The 17520-nt window shown below is 50.5% G+C and overlaps 6 protein-coding genes across 6 annotated transcripts; 4 read left to right on the top strand and 2 right to left on the bottom strand.

Moving 5' to 3' along the window:
- Positions 1-2198: 2198 nt before the first annotated feature.
- On the top strand, positions 2199-7349 carry BDV37DRAFT_271712 (subtilisin-like protein; the record flags this gene model as incomplete). Its single annotated transcript, XM_032084754.1, has 10 exons — positions 2199-2522; positions 2573-3017; positions 3089-3177; positions 3234-3576; positions 5514-5775; positions 5840-5861; positions 5918-5991; positions 6064-6393; positions 6446-6529; positions 6701-7349. The coding sequence occupies 10 exons, from the start codon at positions 2199-2201 to the stop codon at positions 7347-7349; spliced, it is 2622 nt and encodes an 873-aa protein (XP_031941316.1).
- A 571-nt stretch (positions 7350-7920) lies between these two features.
- On the top strand, positions 7921-10537 carry BDV37DRAFT_271711 (glutathione S-transferase family protein; the record flags this gene model as incomplete). The annotated part of the gene is made up of 8 exons (XM_032084753.1): positions 7921-8193; positions 8318-8505; positions 8632-9208; positions 9510-9640; positions 9704-9803; positions 9943-10026; positions 10079-10424; positions 10476-10537. 8 exons carry the CDS (start codon positions 7921-7923, stop codon positions 10535-10537), a joined length of 1761 nt encoding a protein of 586 aa, XP_031941315.1.
- Positions 10538-10564: 27 nt separating this feature from the next.
- On the bottom strand, positions 10565-11833 carry BDV37DRAFT_122100 (uncharacterized protein). Its single transcript, XM_032078593.1, has 3 exons — positions 11622-11833; positions 11405-11520; positions 10565-11319 (listed from the first exon to the last, which is right to left on the bottom strand). Exons 1-3 carry the CDS (start codon positions 11685-11687, stop codon positions 10692-10694), a joined length of 810 nt encoding a protein of 269 aa, XP_031941314.1. The 5' UTR covers positions 11688-11833; the 3' UTR covers positions 10565-10691.
- Positions 11834-11947: 114 nt separating this feature from the next.
- On the top strand, positions 11948-13075 carry BDV37DRAFT_248548 (uncharacterized protein). The gene is made up of 3 exons (XM_032082004.1): positions 11948-12061; positions 12216-12554; positions 12644-13075. Exons 1-3 carry the CDS (start codon positions 12052-12054, stop codon positions 12694-12696), a joined length of 402 nt encoding a protein of 133 aa, XP_031941313.1. The 5' UTR covers positions 11948-12051; the 3' UTR covers positions 12697-13075.
- A 221-nt stretch (positions 13076-13296) lies between these two features.
- BDV37DRAFT_122058 (uncharacterized protein) lies at positions 13297-15832 on the top strand. The gene is made up of 3 exons (XM_032078592.1): positions 13297-13498; positions 13734-14122; positions 14186-15832. The coding sequence occupies exons 1-3, from the start codon at positions 13446-13448 to the stop codon at positions 15817-15819; spliced, it is 2076 nt and encodes a 691-aa protein (XP_031941312.1). The 5' UTR covers positions 13297-13445; the 3' UTR covers positions 15820-15832.
- An 830-nt stretch (positions 15833-16662) lies between these two features.
- On the bottom strand, positions 16663-17404 carry BDV37DRAFT_248542 (uncharacterized protein). The gene has a single exon (XM_032082003.1). It carries the CDS (start codon positions 17299-17301, stop codon positions 17146-17148), a length of 156 nt encoding a protein of 51 aa, XP_031941311.1. The 5' UTR covers positions 17302-17404; the 3' UTR covers positions 16663-17145.
- Positions 17405-17520: the final 116 nt, after the last annotated feature.

Below are 17520 nucleotides of genomic sequence, written 5' to 3'. Positions count from 1 at the left end.
AGCCAAAAAGAAAGAGGGCCAAGACCGGCGCTTATCGGGTGGCTGAACAATCGCTGTTAGTGTGTACACAGGATGCATAAATTAATTTAGAGCGAATGACGTTATCGAAGGCATGTTATTACTTGATTTGCTGCGGTGCTCCGACCGAACTGGTATCAGATGAAGATGAAGGGGTTCTTGATCAGTTCTCGTCCCGAGGCATGGCATTGCTCCTCTCCAATCCGAGACAAAAGTCGAATGCCCAGAATGACGCCTGGGAGCGAGAGATTAAAAAAGAGATTAAGGGTGAATGATTGCCAACGGAAGCCCGATGGAAGAAGATATGCCAAGAATTTAGCTGCCTGGATGCTAGTGCCCTTTAGCCTCAGGCCACCGCTGAATCCCTGCCAATCACGAGGCAGGGCTGACCACCTCCAGCCCTGACACAGGACTGGCCCTCACTCTATCCTGCAGGTCCTCCTGCTTACTTCCCCTCTTTTCCTTCCCTAAAATGTGCCGAGGATGCCGTGAGCAGGCTAGGAAAGCTACGAAGGCTTAATGTCTAATTCCCCTGGCAAGTCAGGTTGCCGGACCCATCGAATGCAACATCACCAACATTAATTAACCTGCAGCTCCGTCAGCCCACTGGAAGGAACTAGAGATGCCAAGGACTTGCTTGGCTGGTTTATGCATGAAGATAGATGGGCACTAGGGCGTGCGGCACACCACAAACTTCACCTGCAGAGTGCTGCACCTGAAAGACACTGCCAATGATCATTTGACTCGCCAGGTCAACGGGTTGGTCTTGGAGCCCTTCGCTAATGCCGATGCCGCCTCTTTGACTACCACCTTTCTTGGCTTCCCCTCTTGGCCCCTGCCGTCCCTTGATGCCAAGCGCCTTGGTCGCTCGGACTCCCGGCGGTAGGCTTGCCCACCTACCCATGGCTTGCGGAGACGGGCCCCTCATGTAGTGCCTAATGAGATACTCTGATGCCGACGGGTAGGCCGGCTGCTTGCTGGTGTCATTGGCCGCTCGAATGACTCGGAGTATTGTCGTCTTGCAGGACTTTTGTGTAACGACTGCTGGCGTGGCATATGCTTTGACTGCGAGCCCTGGATTTTCTGCGGCAGGAAAACACCCCCCCAAACAGGGCGAATGTGTGCGTGCCGAAGTTCTGATACTATCAGAAGACCTTCAAGAGCACATGCCTGTTCGCATAACCCTGGTGTAGCCCCGGCGGTTGCTTAGCTTAGCTTCTTGGGCGCGGGGCCAGAAAGTGCTTATCGCAAAGATCCCACTTCTTTGTGTGATAGCCCCTCTCGCGGCCCTTGACCAAGCCGTTCTCACTCGCCAATACCCAAAAGCGCGATATTATAGGTGGACATGGCTATTATTCTTTTTCTTTTACTTTGCTCTTCATGCAACCCCATAGATTGCCGGATTTGGCTTCACCTTGGGGCTCATGCTTCGAAGTTTAGATGCAGACAAGACCTGATCCCCCAATCAGAACCCTCGATGCCTGATAGAAGACGAAGGGAAATGCGGATATCGCGTGAGGATGCCAAGCCAAGGGAATGGGTCACGTTGATCTCTGTCGCATTGTTGGGATGATCTTCACTCCTCAAGGTATCGCCCGCGCCATTAGGCCCTCCCTGTCTTTGATATCGTTTACTCCCCTCGTTATGGCGAGCTCTTGTCAGAATTAATTGCCTGCGGGGTATACCACCTTCCCTTTGAAGGCACCAAGCCCCTATGCTGAGCGTCGGTTACTCCTTTGAGGAAAGTGTCCTATGCTGGTCTCTGCCAAACCCTGCAGCCTCGACAACTTGCCATAGCCTTGTCTTCTTCACCGTCTATCGGAGCACCGGTTCTTGACTGAAGCGGGTCAGCGTCCGTGGTGGTCATCACCAATCCCATCCTTCATCATGTCCGCTGATTGATAGAGTAATCTCCGGTGGAGCACAACGCAGTCCTCTGAGAGATGCAATGTTACCCTGTGAGTTTCAACCACGGCCTGTAGTACAGAGCATCCTTGTCATTGCATGCTGTACAGGTGATCTAAACTCGTAGAAACGGTTTCGAGAACGGGGAAATATAGTGCTCCTGAAGATTATAAATACCACCTGCATCCCACTCCCATCCTCATTTTTATCATCAAGCCAGCGGTTTCTATCCTCCGACTTGAGTTGTTCTCGCGCATCTTTGCAAGCTTTTCATCATGCACTCCATCAAGCGTACCTTGCTCCTTCTCGGAGCTATCCTTCCCGCGGTCCTCGGTGCCCCTGTGCAGGAGACCCGCCGCGCTTCTGAAAAGCTTCCCGGAAAGTACATTGTCACCTTCAAGTCTGGCATCGACGACGCGAAGATTCAGGAGCATACCACTTGGGCTACCAACATTCACCGGCGTAGTCTGGAGCGTCGTGGTGCCACCGGCGGTGATGGCCCTATCGGCATTGAGCGCAACTACAAGATCAACAAGTTCGCCGCCTATGCAGGCTCTTTCGACGATGCTACCATCGAGGAGATCCGCAAGAACGAAGATGTTTGTGGTCATCCGCTCACCATTGTGAATGACGGCTAACTCGTGCCCAGGTTGCCTACGTCGAGGAGGACCAGATCTACTACCTCGATGGTCTGACCACCCAGAAGGGTGCCCCCTGGGGTCTGGGAAGCATTTCCCACAAGGGCGAGCAAAGCACCGACTACATCTATGACACCAGTGCCGGCGAGGGCACCTTTGCCTACGTCGTGGATAGCGGTGTCAATGTCGACCACCAGGAGTTCGAGGGCCGCGCCAGCAAGGCCTACAACGCTGCCGGCGGCGAGCATGAGGACACCATTGGCCACGGTACCCACGTTTCCGGCACCATTGCTGGCAAGACTTATGGTATTTCCAAGAAGGCCAGCGTCCTTTCGGTCAAGGTTTTCCAGGGTGAATCGAGCAGCACTTCCATCATTCTTGACGGCTTCAACTGGGCTGCCAACGACATTGTCAGCAAGAAGCGTACTAGCAAGGCTGCAATCAACATGAGCTTGGGTGAGTTTACAGTGTTCTTCACTACCAGCACCCATACTCGGGATGTGCGAACGCTAACTTCAAAAACACAGGCGGTGGCTACTCAAAGGCTTTCAACGATGCGGTCGAGAACGCATTCCAGCAGGGTGTTCTCTCCATTGTCGCTGCCGGTAACGAGAACGTATGTCTCCCCTTCCTTGAGCACAGACGAAACTGTAACTGACTTAATTCTCTTAGTCTGATGCCGGCCAAACCAGCCCTGCCTCTGCCCCTAATGCCATCACTGTTGCCGCTATCAGCAAGAGCAACGCCCGCGCCAGCTTCTCCAACTTCGGCAAGGTCGTTGATATCTTCGCTCCCGGCCAGGATATCCTTTCCGCCTGGATTGGCTCCTCTTCTGCCACCAACACCATCTCTGGCACCTCCATGGCCACTCCCCACATTGTCGGCCTGTCCCTCTACCTCGCTGCTCTTGAGAACCTCGACGGCCCTGCTGCCGTGACCAAGCGCCTCAAGGAATTGGCCACCAAGGACGTCGTCAAGGATCCCAAGGGCAGCGTCAACCTGCTTGCCTACAACGGTAACGCTTAAGTACCAGGCGTACATTAGAGTGCTTCCCCATTGTTTCTGGAATACAGTGGTGATTAGAAAACGACGAGCGTTTTGATTCGGACGGATATATGCATGGCACGCATACAGCGTGATACATAGGCTGTTTGCTCAAGAATTAGGATTTTATCTGAATCCATGTACAGAGTTTTACTTATGTTAGTAGTCAATGAAAACTTGGCTTTCTAATTTGTCCGATCTACAAGGGGTAACCAGTCGCCGAACGAACCGGATGTGCAGGGGCATGAAGATCACCCGCGCTTAGCAAGATCTCTAGTATATGTCAATCGTAGATTGAACGCGAATCATGACCTTATTTCTAGACTGCCACCCAAATCACATGACAAGCTCCTGCTCGGGGCGGAATCGGTTGTTGATGAGATCCCAGGGAATGAACTAGGGCTGGCATTACAATTCCTGCGAGAAAACCCACCGATGTTGCTGTATGGAAGACAGCAAATTTACTGGTACACAACTCAAGTACAGATTTAGATTTACTTTTAATATACGTATTTACAATAATATTCTAAGATCGAACAAAGCCCGGAGATATAGTATTCCTGGGTTCTACCCCGGCAACACAGACATAAACGGTTCCACGTCGTGGTGATATATAATTGAAACTCACCTTTTCCTCGAGTCAGACCTGCCAAACGAAGTAGCATCAATTCCTTCCGCCACTGCCAATACGTTCCCATCCGTAATAAAGTTCATTACAGTAGAAGTCATCAGACCTCTTTTGGGAACTACTACCTTGCACATAAAAAACTCTGCCGAGAGCCGGGTGATTGGATCGGGGAAACGTGAACGGCTACAAAGCCAAGGTAGCCGGGGAATGGGACCTCTGGATTTTGTGATTTTTTTTTGAGAAGTCTATGTTGAGATTGATGTATACGGTAGCTATTAAATGGTGTGATTTTATCCTTCTATCTCGCCACTGCTTGTATTGATTTCGGTGGTCTTATATCAATGATGCCAGTGGGATTAAATATGTTACCGGAGGCACAACAACTTCTTAAAAAACGCCGACTGATTCTCGTAGCCAAAGAGCCTAGACCTATGCTGCATTATATTAGGTAACAGTACACGATGCTAGTAGTCTATTTGGGAAACCTACATAGCTTTTCTCGGTTTCGACTTGGAAGGGGGAGGGGTGGACCTAGGTTATACATCGACAGGACAAGGCAAGTTCGGATCATTTCACGTAATATAATTCGTCCTACTTCCTATTGGAGGCGCATTCTCCACGACGATACATAGGTCATAAGGGTGTAAGGGAGAAAGCCCGGAGAATTTCACGGTTTCGAGCTCGACCTGAAGCTCCATGTCTTAGCCCTACCGCCGACGAGCAATGCCAGTTTGGTACAAGAGCTCTGGGAGCACCCTGCGACAAGGGACTTTTTCCTTGTCCTTATCCAGTTGACGCGTAGGCTATGGGGCAAAGAGGGCTCACAAAGGGATAGAAACGCTGACGAACATTGCTCGCGACGCCGAGCATTCTCCTAGTCAGTCTTCCGTCCGGTATGTAGATCTTCGTCTCAAACGAGAGGTATGGCCACCAAGGGGGTAGCTCTTCCAAAGTTTCTAGGACGCTATATTGCCTCAGCCTATGTGGTGCAGGACCAAAGAATTCGGATACCGGCCGTTGAAATGACTTCAGGAGCACCTGAAATGGCCAACTGTGGACCAGGTGACTAACCGGGTGCCACTGGGAATAGCATCATACCTCCCTCGACACCTGTGGGGATCTGCACCACCTAGCCCCTTGCATTCTGGGGAAAAGAAAAAGCTTGCAGCTACGTATGTCTGTTTGATACTCTGTTTGCTTCAGCAAGATGTAGTTCAGATTATTAAGTCAAAATCCAGATGCTGGGGCCCTACCGGATATTTTATGCTTGCTGCTTTCAGCCTCCAAGTTTCTCCATTCGACTTGGTCTATTGAATATCTTTTGCCGCCCAAGATGAACTACAAAATGCCCGAGATCGCCATGTCTCAGTTTGAGACAGACAAAGGCATTTTGGAGCCCCAGCTGAGACAATATGGCCTAGAGTTCGCGACTGACGGATTCCATATCCGATGGGCGAAAGGAAATCAGCGTCATCCTCGCAATTGGAGCATTGTACGGAAAGCTTATGACACTAGTTTGATCATCTTCCTCGAGCTCTTCACGTATGTTGACTGCCTGTTGCTTTGTACTCGATGAGGCTCCTTGCTGACAGACGGCTGTATACAGGACTGCCATCAGCGCGTCCGGCGTACGTTCCCCAGTCTCCCTCCCTGCCCCTTTGAGAATACACGCTGAGTATCACAGTCTACTGCTGCCAAAGATGCCACACCTGAATTCAACATCGAGAAGGAACTTGCTATATTTGTATTTGTATCAGTGTCCGTTCAGCACCTTTCAACCCTCTGGACTCTCACCTAAATTGCGTTTTCTGATGGCTTGTTGGACAATAGATATCTGTTGGGCCAGGGCCTCGGTTCCATCATTTTCCCTCCGTACTCGGAAGCGTTCGGCCGCAAGAACCTCTATGTACTCAGTACGGCGCTGTACAGTATCTCTTGTGTCATCGTGGCTGCAGTCCCATCTTTATCTGGCGTGGTCATTGGTCGTCTTTTCAGCGGAATTGTCTCGGCGATCCCGACAACAGTTGTGATTGGCAGTATCGAGGATATGTTCAATGCTAGAGACCGCGTCTGGGTACTTTGTCTCTGGGCCATAGTGGCTAACCTAGGGTTGGTGACCGGACCCATATTGAGCACCTATATCGTGGCGGATCTGAACTGGTATGGCTTCGCTCGCCTAAACTCTGACCCCAGTACTGATAGAAACATCTAGGCGGTGGTTATTCTATGTGGCCGCCATTGTGACCGGTATCCTCACCTTCGTCCTACTGACCCTCCGCGAATCCCGTCCCTCCTTGTTGCTGGCACGCGAGGTGGAACAGCTGCGCAAAGTCACCGGAATCGAAACGCTTCAGGGATTGAACCCAGACCGCACGCCAGACCTGAAGACCTTTGTGCGTACGGCGCTGTTCCGCCCAGTGCGCCTCTTCTTCACCGAGCTTATTGTCTTCTTCGTGTCCGTGATCAGCGCCATCGCAGTTGCTCTGGTTTACCTCTTCACAGAAGCCTTGCCTCCAATCTACGAGGATTTCGGTTTCAGCACTAGACAAGCATGTCTCCCGTTCATTGCTATCGGGGTCGGTCTGAGTTTCGGGTTCTTTACCCGCTATATCGATCTGCATATCATCGATAAACACCGCCAGAAGGGCCAGCCACTCCTCCCCGAGCACAAGTTGACTGGTTTCTGGATTGGAGCCTTCGTTCTCACAGTGGGACTCTGGGGTTTCGCCTGGACTGTGCCCCCCTACAGGACTGACCTGCACTGGATAGTGTCTGTCTTCTGCCTGGTGCTGGTTGGATATTCGTTGAACGAGATTGAATACGTGCTGGGCGGGTACTTGACAGACAGCTATCTTAGCTATGCAGCCAGTGGACTGGCTGCCCTGGCTATTGTCCGAGCCCTCTTATCTGCCATCTTGCCGCTCATCGCTCCGCCAATGTTCTCGCGCCTCGGCAACAATATGGCTATCTCCGTGCTGGCGATCATTGCGACCATGTTCTGTGCAATCCCGCCCCTGTTCTCACGGTTTGGAAAGCAGATCCGCGCCAAGAGCAAGTTTGCTAAGTACAGCTTGCGCATGTATAACGAGCATAGTGTTGACGAGGACGGATACTAAGGATGATGGCTCATGCTTTAGAGCTAGAGGAATGATTCACGGCCTTTATATCTCGTCGATGTGGTATAGATTATGAGGCAAGAGGCTATGAGGAGGTGGTGGATAAGTGATGGAGAGGAAGAGTTGCCAACCGGACCGATAGTTTGCTATAAATATGGCGTACGCTGGGCGATTTGATGATTTTAATTACTCTTTCATGTGGTACGAAACGGAGGTATCACAAAACACGATGATTGTTTTTTTTTTTTTTTTTGGAGTTTGCTGTCGTGTTTCTTCCCCCCCATGATCGTGCCATCCATTACTTTGTTTTTATTTTCTTAAATAATATAGGCGCAGTTTCAGAATAAATAAATAGATCTTATGCAGTGTTCCGTCTCTGATTTCGTAATTTCTTTCCCTTGGGTTTTCTGCCAGGCCAAAAACCCCTGCCGCTTCAACCTCCCCGCCATTTCTCATCTTCTCTTTCGCAAAAGCAGCATCCCTTTCCATCTACAATTACTATTTACCTCCACGATTGATATTGTTTGCCCTTCTTGCTCCGTGACAATTTTACTCCCTGTCTCAGTGCAGAATGGATAACCCGGGAGTTCAATCCTCGGATCTCCCCCATTCGCTCCATCTTGACTCGCTCTCCGGTGTTGCTGAGGATGCATCCACATTGGCAGCGGCACAAGCACAACACCAACATGATATCCAAGAACATGTCCCCAGTGCTGAGCCCACTGACGCGCAGTCGTTGCATCCTCTACAAACGGCCGTTGGCACCTTAGACTCCTATTCAATTCAGCAACAAGAGGAGCAAAATGAAGCCCGATCATTTCGAGAACCATTCAACAACCTACCCGTAAGTACTGACTGGCACATACATACATACATACATACATACATAAGCTGGGGATTCCCAGTCACAAGTCCACCTTCACACATAAAATCTGGCAAATACTCAAAACAATAGCTAACGGGAAAAGCCCCGCGACGATTCCCATTCTCTGCGCATGCAGCCACAGTGCAATACCTTCTCCGAGGCTTCGATCTTCTCACCCAAACAGGGCGGGTACCTCCGAGACATGCCCTCGGTCGTGGACCCGCCTGATCTGGACCTGTGGAGAGAAAGGCTGTTTAATGTGGATGAAACGATTGTGCTAAGTGAAGAGCAGTATGTTCATGATCTCTTCTCAGCTTTTTCTGTACATGTACCTACCAAAGCGAGACCGGGGGGAGAAATGGGAGGGCTCGTATAAATTCATGTGATGGACACCGATCTGACAAAAAGCCCCGATAGATTCCTGACTTACTTCCCGCATGTGGATAACATCTACTCTCACCGTTCTACGCAGCATTACAAACGCAAGCCGCTCATCTCACATTACTGGGACTGTCGATTGAAAGGCCGTCCGCCCGGGACTCCCAAGTCCGATGATCCGAACAAGAAGAAGCGGAAACGAACAGCGCGCCAACGGGATCTCTGCGATGTGAAGATCAAGATCACGGAGTATTTCCCCGGGTACAGCCCGATGATGATCGCGGAGGGCGCCGCCAATGACGCCGGGGCGGCTCTGGGCGCAGAGTCACTCTCCAGCGGAGAGGCGGTGTTTCCTCCGCCTGAGGATCCGGAGCCTCGCGATCGCCAGCCATTTGGGGTGCTGACGCCTAATCCGCCGTTACCTGAGGGTCATCCTGGGGCCAACGGACAGCGGTTCTTCACCATCCAGCGGGTGAACGGGAATGGTGCCAATGGGAAGAATGACGGGGTAAGCGGTGGGCATCGGCATACATTAGAAGAGAGTGATCGGGTGAAGAAGAATAGTGTACAGCGGTATCTGCTGAAGGAGGCGAGGGAGAAGAAGAAGGCAAGTTCGGTAAGTTAAAAATTCTCTATTCGTTGAATTTTGGCTTTTGGTTTCTATCCGAGAAAAATCCAGAGACGAGCCTTACGTCACATCAACCCTCCAAGCCTTGATCAATAGGAATCAATCATTCCTGCGTCTCTTTCCTCTTCCCCGCTTTCTCACCAGTTATTGAATGGTTGCGTTTTCAATGTTCCTCAAATCCCTTTGTTTCCAAATACAAAGACAGCGGCTGTTTTCCTGCCAGAAGTTCCCCGCCATCTGTTTACCCCCAACAGTCTATTCTCGGAGTCTAATTCAACCCGCGCAAAAGATCAGGACAATGTCTACTCCAAACCAACCGCCACAGAAGACATATCACACAAAAGCCACTGGCTTGGCTGCTGTGACGGTGTTGAATCATTCCAGCGAGAATGAACTGAAATTGTACGGCAGCTGTTTCTGGTACGTACTAAAGATATAGGTATCTCCAATAATCTGAATGTCCTCCAAACTAACTTCCCCCAGTCCCTTTGTGCAGCGTGTATGGATAGCCTTGGAGGCCAAGGGCATTCCTTATCAGTATATCGAAATAGATCCCTACAAAAAGCCCCAGTCCCTATTGGAAGTGAATCCAAGGGGCCTTGTCCCTGCCCTGCGACACGGGGATTGGGGTTCGTATGAAAGCACTGTTTTGCTAGAATATGTATCAAACCCCACGACTTAACGCGAGTCAAGCTAGAAGAAGTACTGACACTTCCATGCAGCTTGAAGACTTGAACACCGGCCCGCCTCTGCTCCCGCCAGGGGATGCGAAGTTACGAGCCCATTGCCGACTCTGGGCAGACTTTGTGAGTTTCATTCAATGTAATGCCCGTAAGAGGCATACACTGATGAATGCAGATCAACCGCAAAATAGTACCCAACTTCTACCGTGTCCTTCAGGAACAGGATCAGCAGAAGCAGATTTCAAATGCGCAAGAGCTTAAGGATGCATTCACGACGCTAGTGAATGCTGCCGACACACAAGGGCCATTCTTCCTGGGGGCTAATATGTCCTTTGTGGATGTCCAGGTGGCTCCCTGGATCATTCGATTGCATCGCGTCTTGAAGCCCTACCGCGGTTGGCCGGACCCCGACGCAGGGAGCCGATGGGGCGCTTGGGTCAACGCGATCGAAGTTAATGAGCATGTCAAAGCGACGACAAGTGACGATGAACTCTATTTTGACAGCTACGAACGATATGCTCGTAAGTTCCCTTGATGAGGAATCTATTGTCAGGAGACTGACGCGCGTCCAGAAAACCGCCCCAACACTTCTTTGCTTGCGAATGCGATCAATTCTGGAAGAGCTCTTCCATGATCACTGTGTAGGGAACAGTACGAGTAAGTCTCTTGGAACAGCCTACTAAAGAGGTGTGGCGCGAGGCTGTTGAAGGGCTACCTTCTAAGTGATCAGTAGCCCTAATGGGTCGTGGCCGGACCCGTCCCAATGAGAGTATTTCCCATTGCGTGGGTTATGCTGATCTGGCGCCTCTGTTGAACCGAAAGCCACCCCTACCACTGCTGTCCGGGCCTCGAGGGCTGCGAATGGGCTGCTGGGGAGATTGTTGGTCATTTCCATTTCGGTCATTGGCCGGTTGCTTCTCTTTCCTCTGTACATAACTTGGCTTAGGCGAATCGGGATCGTAGAGCTGTTTCGATTTTCCGGATGCCGCGGAAGAATCTCTCTTGTCTCGGTTGTTGTCTCTTCCATTACCACGGCTTCTTCCTTTCCCTCTACCCTCCTGCTTTGGTGGGGTCCCGCTGCGCGGTGACGATGCACCTGACGTAGTGCCGGAGGGGCTCCCGAACAATCTCTCACGTACTTCTTCATACTTGCGTTGCTTTTCTTCTCGATTCCGCAGCGCAATGGCGTGACGTTCCTCAGGGGTAGGCTCTGGTGGTTTATTGTCATCGTCCGAATCGTCATTATTATCACCGTTCAGAGCCAGTCGTCCAAGACCAGCGGCTGCGGCGTTGACAGACGATGATTGCCGAGAAGGATGCGGATTGCGACTCAAAAGAGTCACTGCCGGTTTGAACTCCTGCTTGAGAGGGACATTGGAGCGCGATTCCAGGAAATGGAACGTTTGCGGAGTTTCGCTGTATGTAGAAGAACGGTCAGAATGCGATTGCTCAGGACATGGACAGCACAAGAGACAGGTTGTGGTGAAGAAGATATACGTACGCTTCCGCCCATAGTTGCCGGTTAAATTCCGCTTGCTGCGCCCTGCGCTGTGCTTTGGTCACTTTGGAGGATACTTTCTTTTCCGGTGGAGGCTGAGTGGGGTCGGACGCTAAGGTCTGCAGAGTTCGCGGTCAGATCAGTGGATTATAGAAAGTGAATCCAGAACGGTTGATTCGGCCCTAGAATACGGCTATGTATAGCGAGAAGGAGGGCATACATCGGCTTGTCTTTCCCAGTCGTCTTCCCATGCATCGGGTGTCTCAGCGGAGGACTTGGCGCTCATTGTTCACACGTATAATCTATGGGAAAGAGAAGAAAATGCAGATGCAGAATGAACAAAAAATTCCAGATGCAAATAATGTATTCCAAGATAGAAAAATTTAAACCAAACTCTCTCCAGGAGTAGGAAAATCGGGGGAGTGAACAAAGAGTGACGAGGGAGGGGAAAAAGAAGTAAGAGCCATTGAATTCGAAGAGGGAAAATCTGCTGCTGCTTAGTTAAGGTTTCCTTCGGGGTTTACTCCGCCTTCGCATGAACCACCACGTCAAACCAGCTCACGATAAATCCTCCTGCTCTAGACGAACTGACGATATCAATACCCGCTTTCGCTGCTTTAAACCGAAGTTTCTCGGTTTTCATCTTCAATATGGCTACTGGTATGTACTTTCGCTTCTCTCTTTGTGCACCTTACCTCCGCCCGCCATTAAGTCTCTCTTTCATCCCGCTCTTTATCCCCGCATGGTATCCTCAACCCAAGACATCCGCTTCCCAAAGCCCGAAATTCCAGATCCCACTAACCAACCAATCCAGATCCAGACGGAGACTCCCAAATGGCTTCTTCCCCCGAATCCTCCCACATGCACTCCGAAGACTCCCCAGTCGGAGCTCGTACCCCTACGAACATTCGTAGCGCCACCTCCCAGTTCCCAGGCACCTCAGAGCTCTCTCCGCCCGGGTCGCAGACACAATCTGTATCAGCTGATGTTGGGGGGCTCGCTGGACTGGGGAATACTAACGCGTCTGGAGGCTCCGCGGAGACGACATCCGCTCAACAGCAACAGCAACCGGGGGCATCGTGGAATAACAAACGGGCGGAGGAGGAGTACCACCGGGCAATGGAATTTGTGATTGATCAGGACTTCAACCTAGGTGGGTTCAACTTCGCGTTTTGGTTTGGTGGCTTAGAGGCTTGATTTTTCCGTGTGGTTTGGGTTAAGGCTGACCGTTGCGGTACATAGACGAGTTCGGGGACCCATTTGATGACAGGGATATGGAGGAGAAATTATTCTAGAGATATGGGCTACAGGTAAACATGGTGTTCAGGGTGCTTTTGTGTTCTTCGGTGCTTCTTTTCTCGGGGGATTTGAGTGTGATTCCTGGTTTGAGACATGAATGATTTATGAGATATGATTGTCGAATTTGAGGGGGTTTTCTGAGGATATAGCTGGAATGAGACAGGCGATGAAGTCTAAAGCATTTTATGATTTATAGACATCTACTAGGAGAAGAAAAGTGAGATCTGGAATTGCAGTCGATCCAAGTTGAAGAAGTTGGAGGTGGTGATGGTCATTCAAGGTGTAAGTAAGACAAAGATGCAACATCCAACGGCGATCTACGGAGTAAACATGGATCATTATATCATAGACATTTTAAGTTAGCCCACATAGCAAGCTAATCATATGAATGATAAAGAAAACATATCTTAAAATCAAAGAAGTCCACTCACCATTGGTCAAAGTTAACATTGGTCTCTTCAGCCTTTGTGATCGAAGCAGTCGTTGGCACAGCAACGGGCCGGGCCAAACCCACCGAAAACAATTCACTCTAGTCCATCATATCATTTATTTAACTCCAGTTTCCACGCGCACCTCTATCACTTACCACGAGACGACCTTACTCTGCATTTAGTACCGGATCCCTTCATATTTATAAGACTGTGTATCGACATATCAGGACATCAGTAGCGCCCAGAGTCATTGTCTATACCGTCGCTCTTTGACGTCACAATTGTTTCCATTACTCGCGTCGGTGAAAGAGGTAATGTCAACCACCGACGAGTCTGCGATGCGGGCAGAACCTGATTTACAAAAATGGTAATTATATCTTGCATTTACACATTCCGCACATCAAGATTTTGAAGGACACAAATAATCTACCTGTCCCAAGCCGAGGCATTGATTTGTTCCTTTGAACCCCCCTTTTTTGTTCCCGATGCACAGCTGTGCCTGTCCCAACGGGGAAATTTCAGTGACTTGACACAAGCGCTACACATACGAATCTTACACCTCCTGAAATACCGCTAACTTGTGAATCGCGCGGTTTCTACAGTCCCCTTCCAAATCCTAAATTCCAACAACTCCAAGAAGACAGGTTCCGGTTCACTCCTGTCAAAGTTGTGAAGCCCGCCCCGCGCATCTGGGATCGCCAGCCTTCCACCCCGTTTCTGGCACGTCCCAAATCGCGGAAGGTGTGGAAGCGCTTCCGCTCCTCGTTCAACAGTATGAAGGCGCTGCAGCGCTTGATTTCCGCGCAGAGTGCTCCTGATGATCACGACGACCTATACACCGAAATCAACACGTCGCGGAATGAAGATTACATGCGCGGCGTCAAGAGACGGTGTCTCGTGCATGATTCCGAGGAACAGGTAGAGACAAAGGCGTCCCGAGGACGCTCTTTTCTAGAGACAAAATGGGAGTCAGAGGCCAGTGGGAAAAGGCGTAAGTCACCATCGCGTGTCCTTATCATGTTGTTCTTGGGGAGCCAGTTTTGACTTTTACTAGGTAAATTTCCCGCCTATCGCAGTCTCGTGGACAGCCCCGAGCCTATCGTAGCCGATTCTCAGGCGCTAGGGGCCAGCGACAACGATGACAGCGATACGAGTTATCAAAACGCACCCGATGCTGCCACGTCAGGTGATGAAAACTTGCCGGATACGGCTGAAAGCGACGAATCGATGGATGGTAGCCCAGACACGCCTACCAGATTGGCTGCTCCCGCGGCCTATCCCTGCACGCTACATGGTTTACAAAGTGGGATGGATGGAATCACTGCCGATATAAAGGGATCTGATGATCTCAGTCAGTCCCAGGCTGACCTGCCTGGGTCTAGCTCTCTAGAAGCTGGTCCTTCGGAGAATATAAAGGAGCAGGAAAATGATGCTGTTTTGGATGCAATGACGGATGATCTACAATCTGGACTATGCGAATCACAAACTTCTGCAACGGTGTCTCCAGAGAGTGTGCAGCAGATAGACGCCACAGAACCACCAGCAGCGGCACCCGTGCAGAACCTGACTGCAGAACAGGAGTCGACTTTGGTTCGATCGGCACTACGGAGCTCTTTGGATGGCGAGGATGCCGAGTTACTCAATAACTTTTTATCCAAAGCGAAAGCCAAACGAGAGGCCAAAGCCGCAGCAGCTGCGATGGTTACGCAGGATACAGAAGAGAAGGCCGACCCGGAATACGTGGAGATCCCCGAAATTCCCACACCGCAAGGTCGTCGGGTCCTGGAGGATCTGGATGCCAATTCACCCTCACCGCAGAAAGCCCAGTTGTCGCCATCCAAGGCTGCGGGCAAGGACATTGACGATAATGAAGATCAGCTGCCTTCCAGTCCCCGTCGAAGCACCCGAACTCGTAGTGTCAAGCCCCCACCGCGGATGACTACTACGACTTCGGCGGCTCGCAACACCTTGACGCTTCGTCGTGCGAAGGGAACCGAATTCGTCTTTCTTAAAAAGACCGAAGCCCAGGAACTGGCACTGGCGACTCGTCGGAACACGCGAAAGAATAAAGGAGATGCGATGTTGCCGAAGTATACGCTACAGACTTTGGCTCAACAAAAATCGGATTCCGATGCCACATCCGATGACGACAAATCTGCACGCGATCCTGGTCGGCGGCGGGCGTCCGCAAAGAGGGTGTCATGGAACGACGAGCGACTCGTTGAGTACGAAGGTGAGAGTGGAGAGGGGAGTAGTGATGACGCTGCTGGCCGAGGAGGGAAATCTAAAAATTCAGAGAAAAGAAAGGCGGCCAGTAGCCGCACGACGCGTTCGCAGGATCCGTCGAAGACTGGTGGTGACACCGTGCCGGCTGCATCGACTACTGCAGCGACTACTGCAACTCCTCGCCCGCGGCGTGTGCGGCGACTAGGAACACCTAAACCTACTGCAGCCGTTGACGCCAGTGCATCTCCGTCCACCAGCATGAGCCCGCCCGAAACACGCAAAAAGCTGATCCCTAAGTCTCCCCGAACGGCATTAGCGGGGAGTGGCGCATCGAAAAAAATCTCCCGTGTCAGCACCCGGAGTGACACTCGAGCGTCAGGAGACAGTAGCTCACTGAAGAGCTCAAGTCTTTTCAAGGCCCATGCCGGGTCAACACCGATGCCAAGGCGAGTGCGATCGTGACCGTGACGGTCCGTCTGAGCATGTTTTTAACATATCTTCATGAAGGCTATTTTTCGGCTTGCTCCCTTGGTACAAAGTGTAGGACTGAAGGGCTGTACATATTCATAATCCTGTCCATATTGTCTCCGACCATTAATGATCTCTGGAGTTGGACGGCGTTGGTTTAGACACCGAGCTTTGCTATTTACATCCATAATATAATTCTTGTTGCTCTCTTTCTTTCTGCATTTGTTGTGGCCCGCCTGGGGAAGAAGAGGAAGAAATCCGGGGGAATGGAGAAGACGCACAGAGCCTGATCGGCGGTGTTTGTGTCGGTTTGCATGTGATTTATGCAATCTTACCCCAAGCGTCAACCTCCATTCTGAATTCTGCTCGTTTGTTTACTGTGTACATCTGAACCCCGGCTTTCACTCACGGTCTCGGGCCTTGACGCCGATCTTTGTCAGATCAACTCTCAGATCTCGCTTAACCTCCTCCAAGTGAATGCCCTTTCGGGAGAAGGCAGCATTCATCGTCCTATCCGGGTGGTAGGCTACCGAGTCTTTCCGTAGAGGGGCTCGGGATATGGGATCATCACGAAAAGTAAACCCATTATTATGGAGCACGTCTTATTATCTGGACTCCATCTACTCCATAACACGGTGCAATCATGATTGTGATGATGAACTTGCCTGCAGATGTGGTGAAACTGATATCCAGTGGTGTATGTTATGCCACTATCGTAATACCTTTACTTGTATTGATACCCGACTTCAAGTTAATACCTCACTTTCCAACCCTGATATGCACCGGAGCAAAAAAAAAAAAAAGAAAGACAGAAAGAAAGCGAGAACCAAAAAGAAGAAAACAAAAAATTAAATTGGCATAGCCCAAACTCCCTCGATGCAGAATGATATCATCCTCCCCCACCGCTCCCTAGACCGAGATATCTCCAACGAGCAACCAAAACACGACCACCATTCAAGCCATCTACCGGGAACCATCTACCTGTCGAGCTCCGATCTTCACGGTATGGAACTTGGCTACTCTTAGCCAAATTGGCATCTTCAGTAGAATAAGGAAAGTTTACCTACTCTTCATGAGGATCTTCGTCGATCAGAAGACGGATACAGGTCTACAAGATACCTGCTACACGGTGGCAGGTACATGATCATGTACATAGGTACATACATACCACCCTTACCTGCAATATCCAAGTTTCCCTCTCTATCAAAACGCCTCTGGCTTATCAGGACCCAATCCCTTGGAAGTGTCTCGCGGACCTATGGCACCCCTCCAACTGTCCATTATGAAACATGCCTTCCATCTCAACTCACCGGGTATCCATTACCTGAGATAAACCAAATAAAGAAAGACCAGCAGGCCAACCATACTTGGCGCAGTACATTGTTCTACAGAAACGGAATATGGAGCGGGTGTCCCTCGGTTCCTGAACCATACTTGAGTTGGATAGACAAGGACGAACCACTCAGTTACATCCATCGAGGGACCAAGTATACTTACCACCTACCTACCACCGTATCAACGAAGGGACAGGATAAGAACTGCGCCGACGCTACCCATGGCATCTGCCCCAAAATTTACCAAAAGAGTAGAAAGTTAAATCAAACAATGCCCCAAATTTAATCCCTCAAAACCCTCCAAGTGGGAATCCATATCCATCGTCCATCAAATCATGGCAACGCACCGCCCATTGCAAAT

Source organism: Aspergillus pseudonomiae (assembly GCF_009193645.1).
Source record: "Aspergillus pseudonomiae strain CBS 119388 unplaced genomic scaffold BDV37scaffold_34, whole genome shotgun sequence".
NCBI lineage: Eukaryota > Fungi > Ascomycota > Eurotiomycetes > Eurotiales > Aspergillaceae > Aspergillus > Aspergillus pseudonomiae.
The sequence above is the reverse complement of the archived record's forward strand: the minus strand, read 5'-3'. Positions and strand labels throughout refer to the sequence as shown.

Excerpts from the sequence above, each read along its gene's own strand:
- BDV37DRAFT_122100 (XM_032078593.1), bottom strand. The coding sequence starts at position 11,687 with ATGAGCGCCAAGTCCTCCGCTGAGACACCCGATGCATGGGAAGACGAC. Across the intron at positions 11,521-11,621 it reads ACTGGGAAAGACAAGCCGAT|ACCTTAGCGTCCGACCCCAC; the intron begins GTATGCCCTCCT and ends CGAACTCTGCAG. Across the intron at positions 11,320-11,404 it reads CGGCAACTATGGGCGGAAGC|CGAAACTCCGCAAACGTTCC; the intron begins GTACGTATATCT and ends TTCTACATACAG.
- BDV37DRAFT_248548 (XM_032082004.1), top strand. Across the intron at positions 12,555-12,643 it reads TGATCAGGACTTCAACCTAG|ACGAGTTCGGGGACCCATTT; the intron begins GTGGGTTCAACT and ends TGCGGTACATAG.
- BDV37DRAFT_122058 (XM_032078592.1), top strand. The coding sequence starts at position 13,446 with ATGTCAACCACCGACGAGTCTGCGATGCGGGCAGAACCTGATTTACAA. Across the intron at positions 13,499-13,733 it reads GAACCTGATTTACAAAAATG|TCCCCTTCCAAATCCTAAAT; the intron begins GTAATTATATCT and ends CGGTTTCTACAG. Across the intron at positions 14,123-14,185 it reads AGAGGCCAGTGGGAAAAGGC|GTAAATTTCCCGCCTATCGC; the intron begins GTAAGTCACCAT and ends GACTTTTACTAG.
- BDV37DRAFT_248542 (XM_032082003.1), bottom strand. The coding sequence starts at position 17,301 with ATGGATGTAACTGAGTGGTTCGTCCTTGTCTATCCAACTCAAGTATGG.